This window comes from Larus michahellis, chromosome 4 (genome assembly GCF_964199755.1).
Source record: "Larus michahellis chromosome 4, bLarMic1.1, whole genome shotgun sequence".
In the NCBI taxonomy this organism is placed as follows: domain Eukaryota; kingdom Metazoa; phylum Chordata; class Aves; order Charadriiformes; family Laridae; genus Larus; species Larus michahellis.
This window is the reverse complement of record NC_133899.1, coordinates 89,422,339-89,441,621: the sequence shown is the minus strand read 5'-3', so window position 1 is coordinate 89,441,621 and position 19,283 is coordinate 89,422,339. Positions and strand designations below refer to the sequence as shown.

General features: G+C 38.9%; 1 protein-coding gene across 1 annotated transcript in view; it reads left to right on the top strand.

Moving 5' to 3' along the window:
- PRMT3 (protein arginine methyltransferase 3) overlaps nt 1-17,604 on the top strand; it is a 63,507-nt gene extending 45,903 nt beyond the window's left edge. The window contains exons 14-16 of the mRNA XM_074586320.1: nt 6,427-6,477; nt 6,681-6,768; nt 16,930-17,604. Coding sequence (XP_074442421.1) covers nt 6,427-6,477; nt 6,681-6,768; nt 16,930-17,039 — 249 coding nt within the window. The 3' untranslated portion in view covers nt 17,040-17,604. The remainder of the gene's footprint in view (nt 1-6,426; nt 6,478-6,680; nt 6,769-16,929) is intronic.
- The last annotated feature ends 1,679 nt before the right edge of the window (nt 17,605-19,283 follow it).

Genomic DNA, 19,283 nt, shown 5'->3' with positions numbered 1-19,283 from the left:
TGGGTTTTAATAGCGAGGGATTTCTTTTCCCTGTGATAAAAATGCAGCAACTCTGCCGCATGGGTGACAAACATTCCATCTCCATGCTTGGATAAACTCCATCAAAAGCACATTATCTCCCACTTCTGTGGCCAGCTGTCTAATTGTATTTGTTGTAGCCACTCACTGTTGGAACATGATACTAGCGAAGAGCAAGAATGATAAATTACTCACTGTAGGTGATAGCAATGATGATAATTTTTAATTTCCTTGTTCCTAAGTGAATTGGTGAGGTTGCCTTTATGAGTTCACATAAGGAGTCGAGCAGTCTCATTTGTTTTATCCTGTTAAAATGCTGCATGTACAGCCAGCCATTTTCTTTAGAAAAAAGCCTTAGTATTCAGATAATACATGAATTAAAATGTAGACTCCTCTTCCCATTTCAGCTAAGCGCTTTAAGAGCATAAATAATATGTACTAATACTCATCTGTTAGATACATTGAGATCACTAAAAGCTTTAACGTATTTGGTACATGAATAAATGGGGGAAAATATGCTCAAAATAATTTATCTAGGAGAGAAAAAAAATTGTTGCAGACAAGTAAATCTTACTGGGAGGAATTGCTTCATTTACAGTTTTTCGTACGTTTGCATGAACACCTTAGAAACCCTCAGTAATGGATGAAGACCTTAAGCTACTTTACGTCTTCATCAAAACCAGTTTTGACAAAATCAGGTAGAATTTAGTGGCTGCTGTTGTGATTTCAGGAATATTTTATTCTTGGCTGTCGAGTGAACTCTTTGACTCTTATAGGATGGTGCTTTGCAGTCTCGGCAATGCACATCTATTCCTAAATATTTTCTTAGTTCTTTACTTAACCTTCTTAGTTCCCTGGGTAGACGTGAAGACTTTGTTCTGGAGTTGGAGTTTTTGTCCTCGTAGCTCTGCTTTTCTCCTGGCAATTTATTTGAGAACAGGAAGAATAATATTTCTGCAATGTTTCCTAATATTTAACATCCTTTGAGGCTAGAGCATGTGTCAGGCTAGAGTTGCAGTTATTTATTACCAGTTTAGAAGTCATTATTTTTGTTTTCCTCTTCCATGTATTCAGGAGACTGGCACTTGAAAGATTCTTCTGGAGGAGGTTTAAGTTCTTGCTGATTAGTCGTTGGTGAAGTTGTAAATGAGCTGTCAAAGGTGGTGCAAAAAGATGAGGAGAACTGCAGTGGAAGAAAAAACTGTTATTGTTATGCTTTAAAAAAAAAAAAAGCCAAGGCAGTAGTTGTAAAACAGAAGAATTTATGGGGACGTTATTTGCTTGTTCCTTTTCTTTGGTTTGCCTTCTTGTAAAAAAGATGCCACCGTTAATAAAAACCTGGCCGGCTCTGTATTGCATTTTAATATGCCCGTGTCTGTGATTGTTTCTAGTACGCCACTTGGAACTGGGTTTTTTCCTTATATTTTGATGTGTGTGTGTTAAATTTTACGACAAGAAGTGAGGACTTAATCTTCCTTCAAACTGTAAACATTGGTAATGTGTTCTTTGTAGTATTGCATTTTTAATAGAAGTTTGTGGTTGACTCTTTAAGCTACTGCAGTTTGTGTGATGTTCAAAAATGAAATGAGAAGAAATTTTGAACTTCATTTTACAGAATTATTTCAATGAAATGGTCTTAAATAAAAAAGATATGTATTGTGCATTTCAGCATAAAACCACTATCAAGTAATGAATAAAAAAGTTAGGTGTAAGGGAAGATAGAAATTCCTAAAAAGAAGATAGTAACCAAACCCACAGCTTCCAGCTAGTTTTGTATTATCGGGTGTTTCAGCTTTGATATGTGTAGATTTGATTTGTTATTTTTAGATTTGTGAGGTTTTGTTTTTAAATATACAGGACTAGTGATTGTATATAAAATTATAGAAAGCATCATCTGCGTGTATCTTCCTTCTGACCCTTTTTTCCCAAAAAACCCCATTAATGTGGGGTACCAGATCATTTGTGTAGTGGTGCAAGGCTCACGCTAATATACCTTAAGGGTGGGGATAGGGAGGTTGTTTTAGGTTAGGGGTTTTTTGCACTTGGAGTTTCAAGAGTGTTGAAACAGGCTTCTGTAACGCAATCAGGTTTTAGTTTTTCATAGCTCTTTCAAGGAAGCTGTCAACTTCTTTTCTGCTCTGAGGAAATCATTAAATTGGGTGTAAGGACCAAGGTTCCTCTTTGACATAGGCCCACTGCTTTTTAGACGAAGGTTTTCTAGATTAAGCAAATTCGAGGCTTCTCTTTCTCTTGGATTCTTTCTTTGCTTGCTTGCTTTCTACAAAAAGGTCTTGGAGCAACGCTGAGACCCTGCGTGCCCTCCCTCTATTTTAGCATGGAAACAGCCCAGCCTATTTCTTATGATACAGCTTTTAATTGAATGACCACTCTCATGCACAGATGTATTGGAATGGGTGGTATGAATTGCTAAAGGAAAGAGAGAAAACGGTATCCGTAGCTACCTACTTACCAGTTTAAAGTAAACTTGGGACCAATCTCATTATGACTGTCCTTACTGATTGCGTTTCTTGTTGTACAGAATTGTCTGGCGGGTTTTAGGAAGGACAGGTGTGCTCGTTTGAATGAGTGTCTGGGTATCCATGTAGCTGGCATGAGATCCCTTAGGCCTGGGGCAGATCAAATACGACAAAACAGCTCAAAAGCAGAAAGATTTCAAAAAGGCAACAGTATACTTAAAAATGCAAGCATAGCATAGCGTTTGGGTGAACGTATAAATGTACGTATACTATAAAGGACCATTTGGAGCAGCCCTTTTCTTGAGAACATCTGGTGAATTCAGTCATTCCTTTAACACGTCTGTTCAGAAATAAAACTCAATTTACTTTATGAAAATAATGTATAATTAGGATAAATGGAATGCCTTTTGAAGTGCCATGTTATTGGCAGGGGAACACATGCAATCTTCACCGTGAAATAAAGAATAGGAAAGGAAGAAGGTAGTTAATTCAGGCTGGAGTTACTGGGAGGCTTTGGGATAGACTTGACATTACGTTCATTACCTAGGTATATGCAAATAAATGTACGTCTGTTGAATTGCAGGTTTAAACTTTTGGTTTGGTTTCTTGTTTTACAGGGTAAGCCGCAGGCTGTGCGCATCAAAGCGGGATTAGATTTAATCTGTGCGTTTTCACTTTCTGTGTTTCCTCAACTGTAATTGGTTTGCAGAATAGCTGCCGTAGCGAATATCGAACAAAACTTGCAGCTGGTCACTAACTACTGGGTTTGGTATTAGACTTTTTGTTTTCCCAAAGATTGAAAATATGAGGGGAGGGATTTTTATCTGGAGATTAAATGCACTGTTGGAAACGGACTGATGGCAGGCTGCCTAAAAACATTTATAAAAATTACGTAGTTGTAACCAATTTCATAAGACAAATAGTCAAACCAAGTGTGTTTATGTTCTGTTGGTTTTTTTTTAGTTGGCTCAGAAATGGTTTGAAAATGTATTAATAGACGTTACATATTAGGTTTCTAAATTGCAATACGTGCTCTTACGGTTTGTTTTCAAAAACATCGTTGTAACTTGCTCCTGTATGTGTTTAACTTTAAGCATATAATTGGTATTTAGCTGTGCAGGACTGGGATCTGAACCTTGTCTGGTGACATACCTCACCAGAGAGTGTGTGTTTGGGTTTTGGGGTGCCCCCCCTGCCCGGTTTTAGCTGAAGGGCTGGAGACAATGTATCTGGAAAGGGATCTAGGCATTCAGTCAAGACTTGTCAGACAAATTTGAGGAATTTTGGGGTGTGCCTGGAGCTGTTCACAGGAGCTTGTCCTCAGGGACTTGAGGAATTTATTTGCTTAGAATGTTTTTTTTGTATTTTTTTTTTCTTTTGGCTCAACAATTATTTCAGTGTCAGTATTGAAGGACGTATCTCCATGTTAGAATGTAACACAAAGAATTTAATGGATCAATGTAGAGCTCGTTCTCTATAATCTCTTGAACACTGTAATCCTTGGAGCTCTGCATAAGGTGGTCTTTGTGATGTGTGATAATTACTGTTGCCACTTCTTGATTTAGATAGTCAAAGTCAATGTTTCAGGTTGTTTCAGTTAAGGAAATCATTGATGCTGTAAAGAATAAGGTGGTTATTTATCCTGGTCATTTCCAGAAGGTGTACAAATCCTGTTCCCTGAGCACAGGAGGCAGTAAATAGCAGGGGACAGTTTTTTTGCTTGTAATTGCAGTCTCCTTTCAGCCTGAACTTGATCCCCAAAAAACTGTTAATCTGGGGACACTTTTTCAGGGTAGCACGTAGGGTGTTTCTGTTACTTCTTGCTGCCAAATTTATAGATAACTGCATCCACCTTAGCAATGGTATGCCAGCTTGGAGTTCTTAGCTTTCTAGTCCAAAATGTAACTGGATTGTCTCGTTTTCTCTGGAAGCCGATTTTTTTTTTTTTCCTCCCTCAATTCTTAATGTCTTTTTGTTGTCTCACCTTTGTTTTCCTTTCTCCAGTAAGCATATCCTAGGTCTTATTTGTAAGCATATCAACAGTATTGACCTGATGATTGAAAAATATTTTTATGACTTAGTAGATCTCTGACTAATATCCAGAAAAGATTGCGCATCAATAAAAGTAGTCTGATGGATCAATAAAACTTTGCAAAACCTTCTCGATCTTTACTCAAAAAGGTGTATTAGAGACAAGGCTGTAATTCACTTGGGAATGAGATTCTCAGCATTGAGTGATGGGACTTAACCGAAGGGGATGGAAAAGTCACCGTTTCCGACATTTGGTGCTTATTTGTCACGAAGGTCCCTCAGTGTCTCCTTGGTTCTTTTTTTTTCTTTTTTTTTTTTTTAAGAATATTTGCCCACATTGGAATTTGGAACTTGCCAGGCTTCTCTGCAGTGCCTTTAGTTGAAAAGCCAACACAAGTGCTTTAACATAAGCTTACTTGCTTTAATACATTATATTCTCCACCACATTGGTGAAATCTGTTCTGGATTTAGACTAGAGAGGAAAAATACGAGAATGGTTTAGCTATCATTCAGATTACGTATTTCATAATGAGAAAGCCCTATGCCGTTTAGTTTGTTACCTTAATTTTGTAGGCATTTTTGACTTTTTTCCTTCACGATCTATCTCTGAGTCAACGTGAAGGACGTGCTGCAGAACTCGTCTTTCGTAACTGTTCAGAGCAACCAGTTTCCCAGACTTAGAGTAGGAGAAAAACACTGGTGCCTTGAGAGGAAAGTTGTAATCGGTCGTTTGCAGTGAGTTTTCATGCCACAGGCTTGCCATCATTGAATTGGTGTGTGTCTTGTTGGAACGTACCATAGCTGGTGTGGGGAGAGTCCCTTCCTGCTGTAGTTGGAGTTCCTCAAAAGCTCTGTTCTGGGTCATTTCTTCAGGCTGACGTACAGTAGAAAAGCATAACTGCCTTGGGCCCACGGTCTGATTTGCTTTACCCTTTTCATAGGAGACAGTAGAAAACAAATAAAGGTGAGCATGGACAGGATTTCAGAGGTAAAACTGGGGTGGATGATCTTTTATTGGCACCTTCCAGTTCTTTATTTGAGTTCTTTGAATTTCTGGGACTCTCACGAGGCTTTTTTTTTTCTTGTCAAAAAAAGCAGGCCACTATTAGAAGACTGTATAATTAATATTGCAGGTATACTGCTTTGTGTGTGGACATCTTGTATTTCTTTTTGTCTTCAAGCTGAAAGAAAAGTGCCACTAATGAATTACGCACTGAAGAGAGAGGCTCTTTTTGAGGCTAGGAATGGGGTGGCAGGAAGGACAGAAGTGATGTTCCGAGGAATACTATGGAGAGATACTATTAGAAAATATTAACTGCTGAAAAGGCCAGCATGAGGCATTTATGAATCTTTTCCTTATCTGTGTGTGTAGTAGAGGATGACAAATATTCCCTGCCAGGTTGCGCTCTGCCTCTGTTCACAGGGAGCTTTCATGGAATATAGTGTGAAGCTACATAAAGAGTGAACGCGTTATGCAGAATCCCTCGTACTGTGCGTATTTAGTGAGGGTCGTGGGAGCCGTAGAGGACAAGGACTGAATTTTATGCTTGTGGTTTTGCACATCTGAAAGGCTGTTTTCTCCAATGTAATTCTAGTTGCACTTAGGGCGTGTGAGTTATTTTGGAAACTCAGACTAAAATTTGATATGTAATAAAATGCAATTACAGTGGGCTGAATATTCTCAAGTAGAACAAAAGTGTGATGACAGCTCTTTTTTTTTTTTTTTTTACTTAGGATTTCTAGCATGCCTGAAAGCATAAATCTAAGCTTGTTCCTCCTAGTAAAGGCTTGAAAAGAAGTAGCAATCCCAATAAATGTATACATTAATGATATACATTTTTCTTGGGTGTCACTATTATTCCTTTATTATATTTGCATTTTCCTCTTTTTTTTTTTATAGGCAGTTGCTGGTTATTTTGATATATTTTTTGAGAAGAACTGTCACAAGAAGGTGAGTATTTGGGGTTATGCATTTTAAAAAAGTTTTGGAGAGATGAGGGTGTTCTTGTATTTCGTTCTGCCTCAAGGTGTTTGGCAGTGAATCTGTTTTGCTGTAGCAAACACTGCATGTGTATGTGCATTTGGTAATTGATTGATGTGGTGTGATATCAAAAATGTTGTTCTTAATCAAATTCTTGAACTCTTCCATTGCAGGTCTTGTTTTCAACTGGTCCCCAGTGTACCAAAACACACTGGAAACAGACAGTTTTTCTCCTGGAGAAACCAATTCCGGTAGAAGCAGGTATATTTAAATTCAGTTGTGGTGCAACAATGGTTGTGTTGCACTGTTATCGTTAAATTTGAATCTAAAATACTTCTAAAATTATGTAAGTCTTAAAAAGAACTAGTAAATAAATCTTTTGGCTGCTGTTAAGCAAATTTGTCTCAGCAAAGCACTGGGAAATAGAGCCATACTGTAATTTTGATGAGAGAACTTCTGTATCAAAGCATTTGTGAGGCAGAAAAATGTAAGACCAGAACACTGCTATTAATTTTCCCTTAATTTTTAACCTTAATAATGTTCTTAATTATTATATTTGTCAAGCGATTGCATAGGACTTTTTGTAGTGCTCCTGAACTGTGCTGTGTTTGTTAAAGGAATCGTGAGTATAGGCGTGGGTGTTGTACCTGGCACTGTGGGATTACTCTGTAAATTGAAAACAGTTTCAAAGAACTCACAACCATGAATTTGATCGGTTGAACTATGGAAAAAGTTACTTTGATACACTGTAATTTTTTATAAAAAAATGTAAGTACCGTAGTATGTTTCACCTCGAATTTGATGCAAGTAAAAAGGCTTTTGTTGTCATCAGGGAAAACCCAAAATTCAGATGATAAATTGTTTAAATCAGGTGTTGACTAAAGTGATGCCTGTTAGTGGTTTTAATTAGTTCTTTTTGGTGAGTCTTGAAAATGCAAGTAGTCAAATATTACTTGCCCTCTTATTCCTGTAGAACTGCACTTTCAGTCTCACCTAGTCTTTTTATAATCCAAGGAAACATAGTGGTTATATTTTTATGCTGTTTTATTATTTTTTATTTTTGGCCACTTAACCACTAGATATTTACTCACCGCTGTTGAACTCTTACCCAGTGGTGAATTAGTCATCTTTGAGGGCCATTTTTCATTACAGACAAGCAGGATCAAGGGAGGAACCTCAGGATGGGGCTTATTTCTGCTGGTCGGTTGATAAACTCATGGTAATATGTGGCCCTGACCTGAACCATTTATAAATAGATCGGACATATTGGGGAAAAGCATACAAAAATTTATGTGGGTGCTGCAAAAAACCCTGAGGTTGAGAGGCTTAGAGATGTTATAGAGAGGTATTGACTTAGATGGAATATTGTCTCTCTTAACAGACCAAATTATGAATGTACGATGGTGAAAGCATCATCTGCTCTCAGTTAAACTGCTTTTACAGTTGCCTCTTGCAGCTATCAGCTATGACAACTTTTTACCAGGAGCTTTTTTCCTAAAAGCACTGCAGTCTGTGTTGTCTGGCAAATCATTTGTCTTTCCTGCTTTGACTTTATATTCTTAAATAATTTTTATCTGCATATTCTTAGGTCCCGTCACTTTTTGGGATGCCAATAATCCTTGGTGCATTTTTACTTGGCTCGTGTTCTGTTCAGCTTCTCTTTCTAGACAAGGCTGGCTAAGGTCTCCTTGCTGCAACTCATTAAATTTCAATGTCGTAGAGTGTGAAGTGAAATTCTAAGTGCAATGACATTTGATAGAATATGCACATTATTTAATATTACATAGATCATTTGACATTTGGTAAATGTGTGAAATTACTGGGAGGTGTGCCTGGCTCCAGAATTCTAGTCTAGGTGCGGTGACTTTCTGAAGACAACTGCAGAAAGAGTGTGCTTTGAAGCAGTGAGCACAACCTAGCTGACCTTCAAGATCACTTTTGCTGTAACTCTTTCCTTTCTCTTTATTAGCTCATATTTCTTAAAATTATCTCTGTAACAAATCTTGTTACAGCTATGTTTCTCTTTTCTTGCTACCTGTCTCCTCTTCGTAATTATTTAAGTTCCCCTTTCCCATCCTTTTTACCCATTCTGTCTGCTTTTATATTTTATATAAAATTACCACTTTAATCTAGGATTCCTTACCTGTTATTTCTAGTGTTAGAGAAGGTTCTGAGAGAAACTCTTGATGCAATTTCCTTTTCTTTTGTAATCCCAGTTTTAATTTCAGTGGGATATTTGTTGTTTATGGATGACATAAGCCCATTAGGGCAGAAGGTACTTCCTGATATTTACATAAGAAAGTTGCATAATTTAGGTGACTTTTTTTAAAAAAAAACCATTCTGTCTGCCTTTGATCCTTCTCCTTCATTGTTCCAAAAATCTTTTCCCCAAGACATGTTACTATAAGTACAGATTTCCCTGTCTTCCTTCTTTTTCGTATTGTTTTTTATCCTTTCTAAAAACAGCGACTTGAATATTCATCTTGGTAATTAGTAGTTTACCATATTCTTTGATTTCTTCAGTCTTTCACTTTCCATTTTACCAGCTAAACAAGCTGCTCAAACTTCATTTGCAGTATATGTAAAGTTGTACTTTGAGCTGTTTCTCATCTGTCACTTGTTAATGAGTTAGCACTGCTTGTTACTGTTTTACCAAGCATTGTTTCTGCCTGGCTTGTTGAACTGAGCTCCGCTCCACTCCAAACTTAGCTTTTGGGGAAACTTTTTGTCTTCAAATCGACTTTTCTCGATGCAAGTTAACTGAACAAGACAGTAACTGTATCAGATTAAACACTTGTGCATCACTTGAAGGCCTGAGCCTTAATGTCCATCCCTGTGTTTACCAATATTCATCAATGCTCTGTATAAATTCTTAGAATAAGAAATGTATATATGGCACTGGGAGACACAGTGGAGAAGACCCACTTGTGACTAAATGTATTCATAGAATCACTTAGGTTGGAAAAGACCTTTTAAGCTCATTAAGTCCACCTGTTAACCTAGCACTGCCAGGTTACCACTAAACCATGTCCCTAAGTGACACGTCTGCCTGTTTTTTAAATACCTCCAGGGATGGTGACTCAACCACTTCCCTGGGCAGCCTGTTCCAATGCCTGACAACCCTTTCAGTGAAGAAATTTTTCCTGATATCTACTCTAAACCTCCCTTGGAGCAACTTGAGGCCATTTCCTCTTGTCCTATTGCCTGTTACTTGGGAGAAGAGACGGGACCCCACCTTGCTCCTTGCTCTGAGGTCTCCCCTCAGCCTCCTTTTCTCCAAGCTAAACAACCTCAGCTGCTCCTCATAAGACATGCTCTCTAGGCCCTTCACCAGCTTTGTTGCCATTCTCTGGACCTGTTCCAGCACCTCAGTGTCTTCCTTGTAGTGAGGGGCCCAAAACTGAACACAGTACTTGAGGTGTAGCTTTACCAGTGCCGAGTACAGGGGACAATCACTTCCCTAGTCCTGCTGGCCCCACTGTTTCTGATACAAGCCAGGGTGCTGTTGGCTTCCTTGGCCAGCTGGGCATCCCCAGGTCCTTTTCTGCTGGGCATCTTTCCAGCCACTCTTCCCCAAGCCTGTAGCGCTGTGTGGGGTTGTTGTGACTCAAGTGCAGGACCCGACACTTGGCCTTGTTGAACCTCATACCGTTGGCCTCAACCCATCGATGCGGCCTGTCCAGACCCCTCTGTAGAGCCTTCCTACCCTCAAACAGATCAACACTCCCACCCAATTTCCTCTCATCTGCAACATTGTTTGAGTCAGAACAAGCTCTTTTCCTAGTAAATATTGGAAAATAAATAGAAATAATATGATTTGAGTCTTGGAATTACTTGACCAGTGCACCCATGGTGGCATTTTCTTTCAGTATTTTAATAGGTTCTGAAAGACATAAAGTGTTTTCTTGTTTTGAAAGCATTTTTCAGACAGGGCAGTGGATTTCTTCCCCAGTAAAGAAAAATAGTTCCCTCAGTTTTCTAATTCTGAGTAAAATAGTGAGGCTGACTTAGTCTCTCTCAGATGCTTTATAGCTTTTGGGGATATGCCTGAAGTAGTTATAAGGCACTGATTGTATTTGGATTTGCTCTGTAACAGAGGTTGAGCTTACAGATATATGAACCTGGTGGGTATTTAACAGGAAAAGTCTCCTTTATGCCATGGCAAAACTGTTTTGTTCTGTGGCGTGAACTAGCTAATTTTCTCAGCTGTTTGATGCCAGGTTACTTGTTGTAAAAATAGATCTATTTTCTCAGCCGTAAAAAAGACTGAGTGTTTTGATCTCTATTCTAATGGTAAAAGAATCAAGCCCTTATAAGCCGAAGGATGGGGCTTGCAACTAATCCTCCCTCCTTTGCCATCCCTGCGCTCGGAGTGCAGTGTTTGCAGATTGTCTGGGATGAAATGGGAGAGCTTTAATCTAGATCCAAAGGTCTGGAGAGTGAGGCAATAAAAGTTACACCTAATTAATAATCCTGATTTGCCACTGATTTTCAGCTTGATACAGTAGACAGCTTTGTATATAGTTTTAATGGATAATTTCTGTTGATTTGGTTTAGATTTGATGTGTGAGTGAGGGATAGTCTCTTAGTACTCATGTATTCTGAAAAACTGGTTTTCCTTCTCACAGACTGTGACGAGAGACTTGAAGCTGATGTACAGTGAAGTAAAACAAAATAGTGTCAACGTGTTGGATATGCTTTAACCGCTTAGCATGTGGTAAAATTAAAGAAACTGGAGAAAGAAGCCAGATGATATTTTATTGACAGAAAAACTGGGGTTTCTCAGACAAGAGTATTGTATTGTAGACTCCCTACAGAGCACACACAAGGCTTCCCTTAGCAGTCCTTGTAATAGCTTGAAGATGTCTTTATTTCGAAAAGTGAAATTGAGGTGCCAAAGCAGTATCTTTTTTCTTATTAATGGTCCAAACATGAGTCTCTTCCTTTCATTGAAATACTCCTGCTAAGTTTCATAAACAAGAAAATATATACGGAATTTCATTCTCATTTGCTGGTCTCAAGCATTTGCTAAATAAAATGCTTAGAAAAATTATTTTAAAGGGCCCACAGAATCTTTTCAGTAACAGTGCGCTAAGTTAAAACCCAGATCCGTAGGCAAGCAAATTCTATTAGCAATAAAACAGGATATTGTCGGCATTTTGTGTTCTTGATATTGCGTTGCAGTGGAAATAAAACCTTGATTTGTTTTTCTGTGGTACTAAAAGGGGCTAACACAGCAAAACTGAAGTAGAACTCACATGACTAAGCCCCTATAAAATCCTTGATTATCTTTAACTCCCCAGTCTCCGTAATTGAGCTGCTGTTTGTAAATTTACAAACTGAAAAACGTTAATTTGTCTACCTAGAGAGTTTTGTTAAAAGTAGGAAAACAACACTGGCACAATTAATCTGTCTGAATGTTTTGATCTTATACTGAAATACTTCAATATTGTGTATCCCAGTTGGATAATTTGGTTCCCAATTAAGATTTTACTGTCTGTTTTGCCTGTCTACAGCTGCAACATAGTGTCTGTAGAACACTGTCACTTGTTTACTTACAAGTTATACCTCCAAAAATGATGCTCGCGTTTAAAATCTAGTAAACTGTTAAAACTTGGATTTTGAGGTCAGACTAAATCTTGCATGTCTTATGCCCTATCTTCTGAAACCTGCAGTTTAAAATCATCCTGATGACTTTTCAGAAACGTTTGTAAGTGTGTATTTGAGGCATTAAATTGAGAGAATCTCTTCCCGTGGCTGTTTTATCTCGTTGAAAGATAAAAGGAGTTTTGCAAGACAGGAAAGCATGGTTGGATTTCTTGTACTGTTCTCTGGGACACTTTTGCAAGTTCTGAGGCTGCAAGGGGGATGCGGCTCTTACAGCAACAGCAATCTAGTTTTCTCAGAATTTTGTCACAACTGCTGAGAGAGAAAGATTGGGACAAGACAAGTTTAGGATCTCTACTACAAAAAGTTATGAATTAAGACTAGTTCTAGGTGAGTGAGTTTGGCTACAGCAGCGATACTTTTTGGAGGACCGTGTATCTGGCCTTAGCCTTCGCAGTTCCCTGTGGCAACTATTTCTGGTACTTGAGCTACCTTGGGAACCTCTGTCACTTGCAGTGTGTGCACCTTATTTTCGGCAGCCATACCAAGCTCTCTTACCTTACTCAACTGGCTGTGTAGACTTCCGTGCAGCAGCCTCATTCATAGATTGTCTCGGGGAGTTGAACTGTACCAATTTAGAACAAAAACTTCAGGGGATGTACTCGGGGCATGAAAGGAAAAGGCAGAGCCTCAACATAATTACAGAAGAGGGCAAACAGTGATGTAACAGAAAGGAGTTGGTAAAACAGCTGCTCAGTTTATAAAAGTAACCAGCTGGTGGAAGAAGGGTGTCACAGATCAGATGGATGACAGCGAAAGGCAGTGATTGCTGCTCAGCGTAGACACTGCTCGTTGGGTCCCATTGGGTTGGGGATTCAGTGAGAGATGTGGCCAAATGGGAAGGTGGCAGTCTGTGTACAGCTGCGGGTGTCTGCAGTTTAAGATGAATGGGAGGATTAAGGGTAAGTTATTGAGTTCAAAGCAAGTGCTCTTGGTCCCACCACAAATGATTTCTGTCTTTCATTGTTCTGTTTCTTTTTCAGAAGGTAGATGGCATATGGAAACTACTTCCTAGCCAACTCTTCCAGAGTAATGCTTTTGAGACTTGCTGTTTTTCAGTTGCGTGCTAGACCTCAGTGTTGTATAAGACAATGGGTCCAGTTAGTCTAAACTAGAGTGAAAAACTAGATGATGTTTAAATTGTCGGCTTCAAGCAAGAACAACCTTGTCATGAAAAGCAGTGTCAAAGCTTACTGTTGTGTAACTGCGAAGGCACGTATGGCTACCTACCACTTGGAAGCTCGTGGTTATTGCACTGTAGGGGATTTGTAAAGATATTTCTCACCAGCAGTTTGGCAGTTAAGGTCTCTTTAGCCCAAATATACCCCGGTTTTCTAGCAGCTGTCTTTGAAACAATTCCAGTGAGATCTTTTGTAAGGTTCTTAAATTTTAATGGGGGTCAGAGTAAAGAATGCTTTTGAGTACCATGTCTCTCTGTTAGCTTCATAAAGCTCTTCCACGGGATGAAAAGAAGGAAACCTTGAAAGATGTTGATCGCTGGCTACCTTCAGTAACTCTCTCAATCTTTTTCGTAATCAGAGAGGACACTAAGTTGTATTGGAAGGCAGGGTAGTTCTTCACATCACAAGTTCATTGCCATGGATTGTTTTGAGCTTTAAATAGCGTTATGGATATGTATGCAGGAGGCTGCATGGAATCTTTGGGTTCAGTCAGGTCCTTTCAGATTAATCAAGTTATAGATTGAAAAAATATGGTTTGTTGGGCCTGAACACTCTTAGTGATAGGGCATAGGGCTCGTGCATGGAGAAGTACCTTCGCTCACAGACTGCAAGCTTGCCTGATGTATAATTGTATTGCACACACGTATGTGAAAGATACAGTTGTTTATAGTTTCACTGATGGTAAAAGTCAGAAGCAAAATAAACTATTTTGAGTGTTAATAGGGTGTACTGTAGAGCATTGTAATCAGATGTGTATTATTTGATCAGACGTGTATTATTTGTCAGTGGGTCAGTATGGACCTAGGGATGCATTTTTTTTCCTGTGCTAGCAAGCTTGTGAAGCACTATTTTTTAAATTTTTTTTTTTTTTTTTTTTTTTTTTACTTTTTGGGGACAAATTTCAGAGCTCCCCAAGGGATAATAAAAATGCAGGAAGGGGATCGTAATGGATTCAGTTTTGTCCTAATCAAACTGCAATGGCACTGTGTGGTTTACTTGCATTCAGCTGAGCATGATAAGAGCGAGGTGATGCAGCTGAGTCCCAGAGACGGCTTCCTCCAGGCAGCTCGTAGGGCAGCAGAATGGTGAAAAAACATCAGTCATTTTCTATCTACATGACATTGATTAATTGTTCAGAACTGCCTTTTTGTTAGTTGGTTGCACTGCTGTTGTTTGCTTCGGCCCTCGGAAAAGGCTTTAGAAAGGCAGATTTAATGTGGTTACTGCATGAGAAATAGCTGAGAAAAACGGAGTGCATCATTTCGTTAGCTGCCCCTACAAACAGAATCTCAGGGTTCTGTTCTGTGAAGTCAGCTGTGATCTATGAAATTATATTTAGATTTTTTTCCTTCATTTATTGTATTGCTTTGTTTTAAATGTTTTAAAGGGTAAGATTGCTGTCTGGATTGATTTAAGTAGCGGAATTTTTATTGTCTTAGAGGCTCTTTAGTCTTAACAATTTTTAAAACATTCAGTATTACAGGATGCTAAAATATATATCAAGTCATTCATTTTGCAGCAGTTCTGAAAATATGTGTTCTAACTAGGTTAAACTTCTTAGCTGGAAATAAGCTATAGCGCCCTTTTTCCTTTACCTTTTCCTTCTACCTGGCAAATCTGTCTCTGTTTAAGTAATCTGTGAAACCATTTTCACAGTTCTGTGCAAATTGTATTGTATTATGTCAGTCATTTGTGTCCACTGCCCAGGGAACATGGAATGTGCTGGCTTTTTGTTGGGGCGTGGGATGGTTGGAGGAAGCAGATGAAAGCTAATAAGAAAACTAAGTTCTCTTCAACGTCCTCCTGTACTGCCTTCTCAGTAAATTTGTGCTTAATACCCAAAAATATGAATATTTTTAATAAAAGTAGCTCCTTAAGTATCTGGAAATCAAGAATCTTGTTAAAAGCTTGGTCTTTCAAAACTGTTTTTTAAATAAAGCTTTCAAATAAGCTGATAGTAAACCCTTTGACTAGCTATGGATTTCACTTTGTGTGACTTTTACATGACAGACACAAACTTTATAGTCTTGTTTTAAATTTATATGGCATGGATCTGTTCCTGGAGCTCCTAATAGCTGTAAATCTAGTTTTCAGCTGTCTTCTTATTAGAAGGATCTTAGATGCGAGGGGAAAAGAAGTTGAGAACAGCTGTGTCTATAGAGAAATGGGCTAATTGGCCCTTCATTTAGTCCTGTATAAAGTTTTAGAAGGTTGCGTAGCTATAAAGACTTTTCACATTTTATCCATTGAGTACGTTTGCATTTTGCAGAATGGACTGTTACATCACGAAATTGGATTTATCCACAAATAATCTCCTATCTTGTGTGTGAAAAGTAAAACATCTCTTCTTAGAGAGTATGCACAAGTTCTTAAACCAGCACAGCAGGATTTTCTCCTCATTTATTTCAGAATCTGAAAGTGCTTTTAAAAGCTGAAACAGACTTTTCAATTATGTAAAGAATAAATGTGGAAGAACTTGATGTGCTGTGGGACTGTAGCTGCCATTGGGATGGAACCAGGCTTGATCGGCGCAGGCGAGGACAAAATGTTAAAACAGAAACATCGAAGTCTGGAGTTTTCCTAGGACAAAAGCTTTCACTTAAATTTAGTCCCACCAAAAGTGAGAGCTATGCCTCTCCGGAAGTCTCAGCTCTTTCCTCCTGGGTCAAAGCGTTCTCTCTGGTTTTAGCTGAAGCACGTATATGCCAAGTGTTATGATCAAGAAAGCCTGATAGTTTGTAAAACAAAACTTGCTGTTAATAATGTATATACTTGAAGTGCTGTGAAGATTTCTGTGTTAATGTCTCCTGCCAGATGAAAACATTGCTGAATTAGAGCTTAAATAAAATGCAGTGCCAAATACAAACCACACGGCATATGCAGTAGGAAGTGGAATGGGTTTTTTGTGGTTACTTGGTTTTACTCAAAGTTGATAGCAGTGATGCGCATAAATTAGGGAGCATGGCAAAGGAGCAGTGCAATATTAAATTTTGTGGACTAGCAATTTTGCTTTTTTATACTGTTTTATCACTGCTAATAATGTGCTCACTTCATGGATGGAAATCTGTGTTTGAGAATTTAAAGATGTTATGTATAATTTCATGAGAAAATGAGTTGATATTTGAAGCCCGGGGTGGGGGCTGTTTTCTTTATGCACAGCACTTAGTACTGTCCAGCTGAGACGTGGGCGTCCCTGGAAATGCTGGGTAGCGATGTGCAGACCCAACTCAGCCAGAGACAAAGGGAGGTTAATGTATCCAAGGAATACGGTGGCTTTTCCCCAATCACAAGTAAAATAATTGGCATTAGCAGCTCTTTTTGTGGGTCATCTGAGAAGTGAAGCATCAGACATAACTCAGCACCTCACTAGGTCTAACTGCAGTTAGTTTGACTTACGTTTGTTGCCAAGGCCATTGCTTAGAGCTTTGAAAACAAAAAGGAAACCATCGTAGACTTGTTTAATTCTGATTAATTTGGAACACCTCATGCAACATAAGGGTATGTAATGCATCTTTGCTGTTACTGTGCATGATTCAGTAATGTAAGCATAGTAATTTCCTTCTTACTTTTGCAGGGGAGGCCCTGAGAGGAAAGATAACGGTCCGCAAAAACAGAAAAGATCCACGGTCCCTCTTTATAACCCTTTCAGTGAAGGACACGCAGCAGACCTACAGCCTTCAGTGAAAATTCGGCGCGTGTAACTTTGGGAAATGTCAGATTTAACTGTTGGTAACTGTTTCTAAATATCCAGAAACGGTAAACTCCTGGATTTATGTATGTATACGCACATATAAGATTATGAAAAGTTTACCTAGAATTGAGAGAGTGCTGTTTGGATGCATTTGCACTGGGATGTGGAGGCTAATGACAAAATGGGATTCTGTTGTGTTTCACGTGATGTGGTGAAGGCCAGAAAGATGGTTTTGGGTTATGTGGGACTGCTAGGTGAGAAAAATCAGATTAAAGTCTTGCTGTGAGGAATAATAAATATGATCTCTCAATATTGGTTTATTCTCCAACTGGCCAAATCCTTTTGCAATTCTTTGATTTACAAAAGAAGCAGCTAAACAACGTGCCGGTGCACCTCAACAGTAAGTAGCTGGAAAATCCCGGTTAGGAATAAGTTTGGAATTCCAACTGCAGGATTGCAGCAACGAAGACTTTATTTTTATTACACTTCTGTAATTAAAAAGTTGTATCACATTTCAGTTACATTTATCTAAATAAATGAACCGAGTGTGTTATATAATGCAGTTGCCGGTTTCCTTGTTTTCTGTGTAATTGGAAATTTGTCTATCTATCCAGTGATGGCTCATTTATTTGCGGCTACAGTTTTTTCTGTAGTAGCCTAGTGGAGCATAGGTGGATGGAAGCGTATATTTTAGCAGCTTTAGGAAAAATACTATGAAGAAATAGCAGCAGTTGCTGAAACGGTGGATTTGGTTTGGTTGCTTGCAGAAACGGACTGCGAACAATCAGGGATGGATATGTGTGTGTTGTGACGTTTCAACACTTCAAACTGCAATAGAGGTGCAGCTAAGTGTAACACCAGGCAGTTTACGTGCTGGTATTGCGCACACATACTTGTGTTGAGAGTGGTTTCAAAAATAGTTTCAAGAGGCAAAGATAACAGTGTTTTCCTAGTGATCTCTGAACTGCTGTTAAAATAACGCTAGGACCCTTTTTTTAAAGGACTAAGACGAGAAGGAAATTCTTTCCCTTGGAGTCTGCTCAACAAAGTTTGGGTAATTATTTGTTTTATGATGGGGTGAAATACTTAGTCTTTTGCCTGTAACTAAAGAAGAGTGTTACCAGAGGTAATGCTAATTTGGCAGAAAAGTGGAAACTTATATTCCAAAAGCTGAAATTCTGCAACGCAGCGCTTGAATTCATCCAGTGAAGCGGGCATTCAATAGGAAGTGACAATTGCCGCAGTGCTACTATATTTTCAACTGAAAACAGACTTGTGAGCTTGTATTTTGTCTTGTTACTGCTTTTATCCTCGCTTGTGGAATCACGTGGTTTACTAATTTGCATGCAGATAATTTCCTTGGCTTGGGGAGGGGATTTTTCCTTTTGTGAAAGCTGTTGGATTACCTTTAGACCCGTAAATGTCCTGATTAACATCTGGATGTTCAAGAGCTCAGCTCACGGATGCAGCGTGATAAGAATGTTGGGTTAGTCTGGTTAACTCATTTTAATGGTCTAAAGGCGGGCTTGGCCACCCATATTGACGCCTTGGCTATTATGTTCACCTACTAGTAGGTACGAATTCATTGCTCACGCTGATTTTTAGGTCCCTCAATTTTATGCAAGCAGGACTGTACGGGGCTTATAAATTCTGCATATTTTCAGAATTTTGTTTTCAGGACAGGCTTTACTATAGAAACTTAATAACAAGTGAGACAATTACGCGCGCACACACACAAAAAAAAATCAAAGATGCAGGATTTATTTCACAGTAGTATCTGACAGGTATAAACGCTCTACAGTGATGTGTGTCTCGGTGATCCGCTGACATTTTTCTAGCTCGGTGACGTATATTGCTTTTGAAAATAAATTGATTATCGTTGATTTGTTAAAAGGTGTAACAAGGCACTGTAAAAAGGCACTGTAGAAATGCAGGATATTGACAGACTAAGCAAAATTCTCATACAGTCTTCTGAGTACTATGGCAACCAGAAGCTGGAAGAATACGCATCTGACTTAGGGCAACAAAGATGATTGAGGGGCTGGAGTATCTCCCTTATGAGGAAAGGCTGCGAGAGCTGGGACTCTTTAGCCTGGAGAAGAGAAGGCTGAGGGGAGACCTTATTATGGCATACAAGTATCTAAAGGGTGAGTTTAAGGAGGATGGAGCCAGACTCTTTTCAGTGGTTCCCAGTAACGGGACGAGGGGTAACGGGCACAAGCTGGAACGCAGGAAGT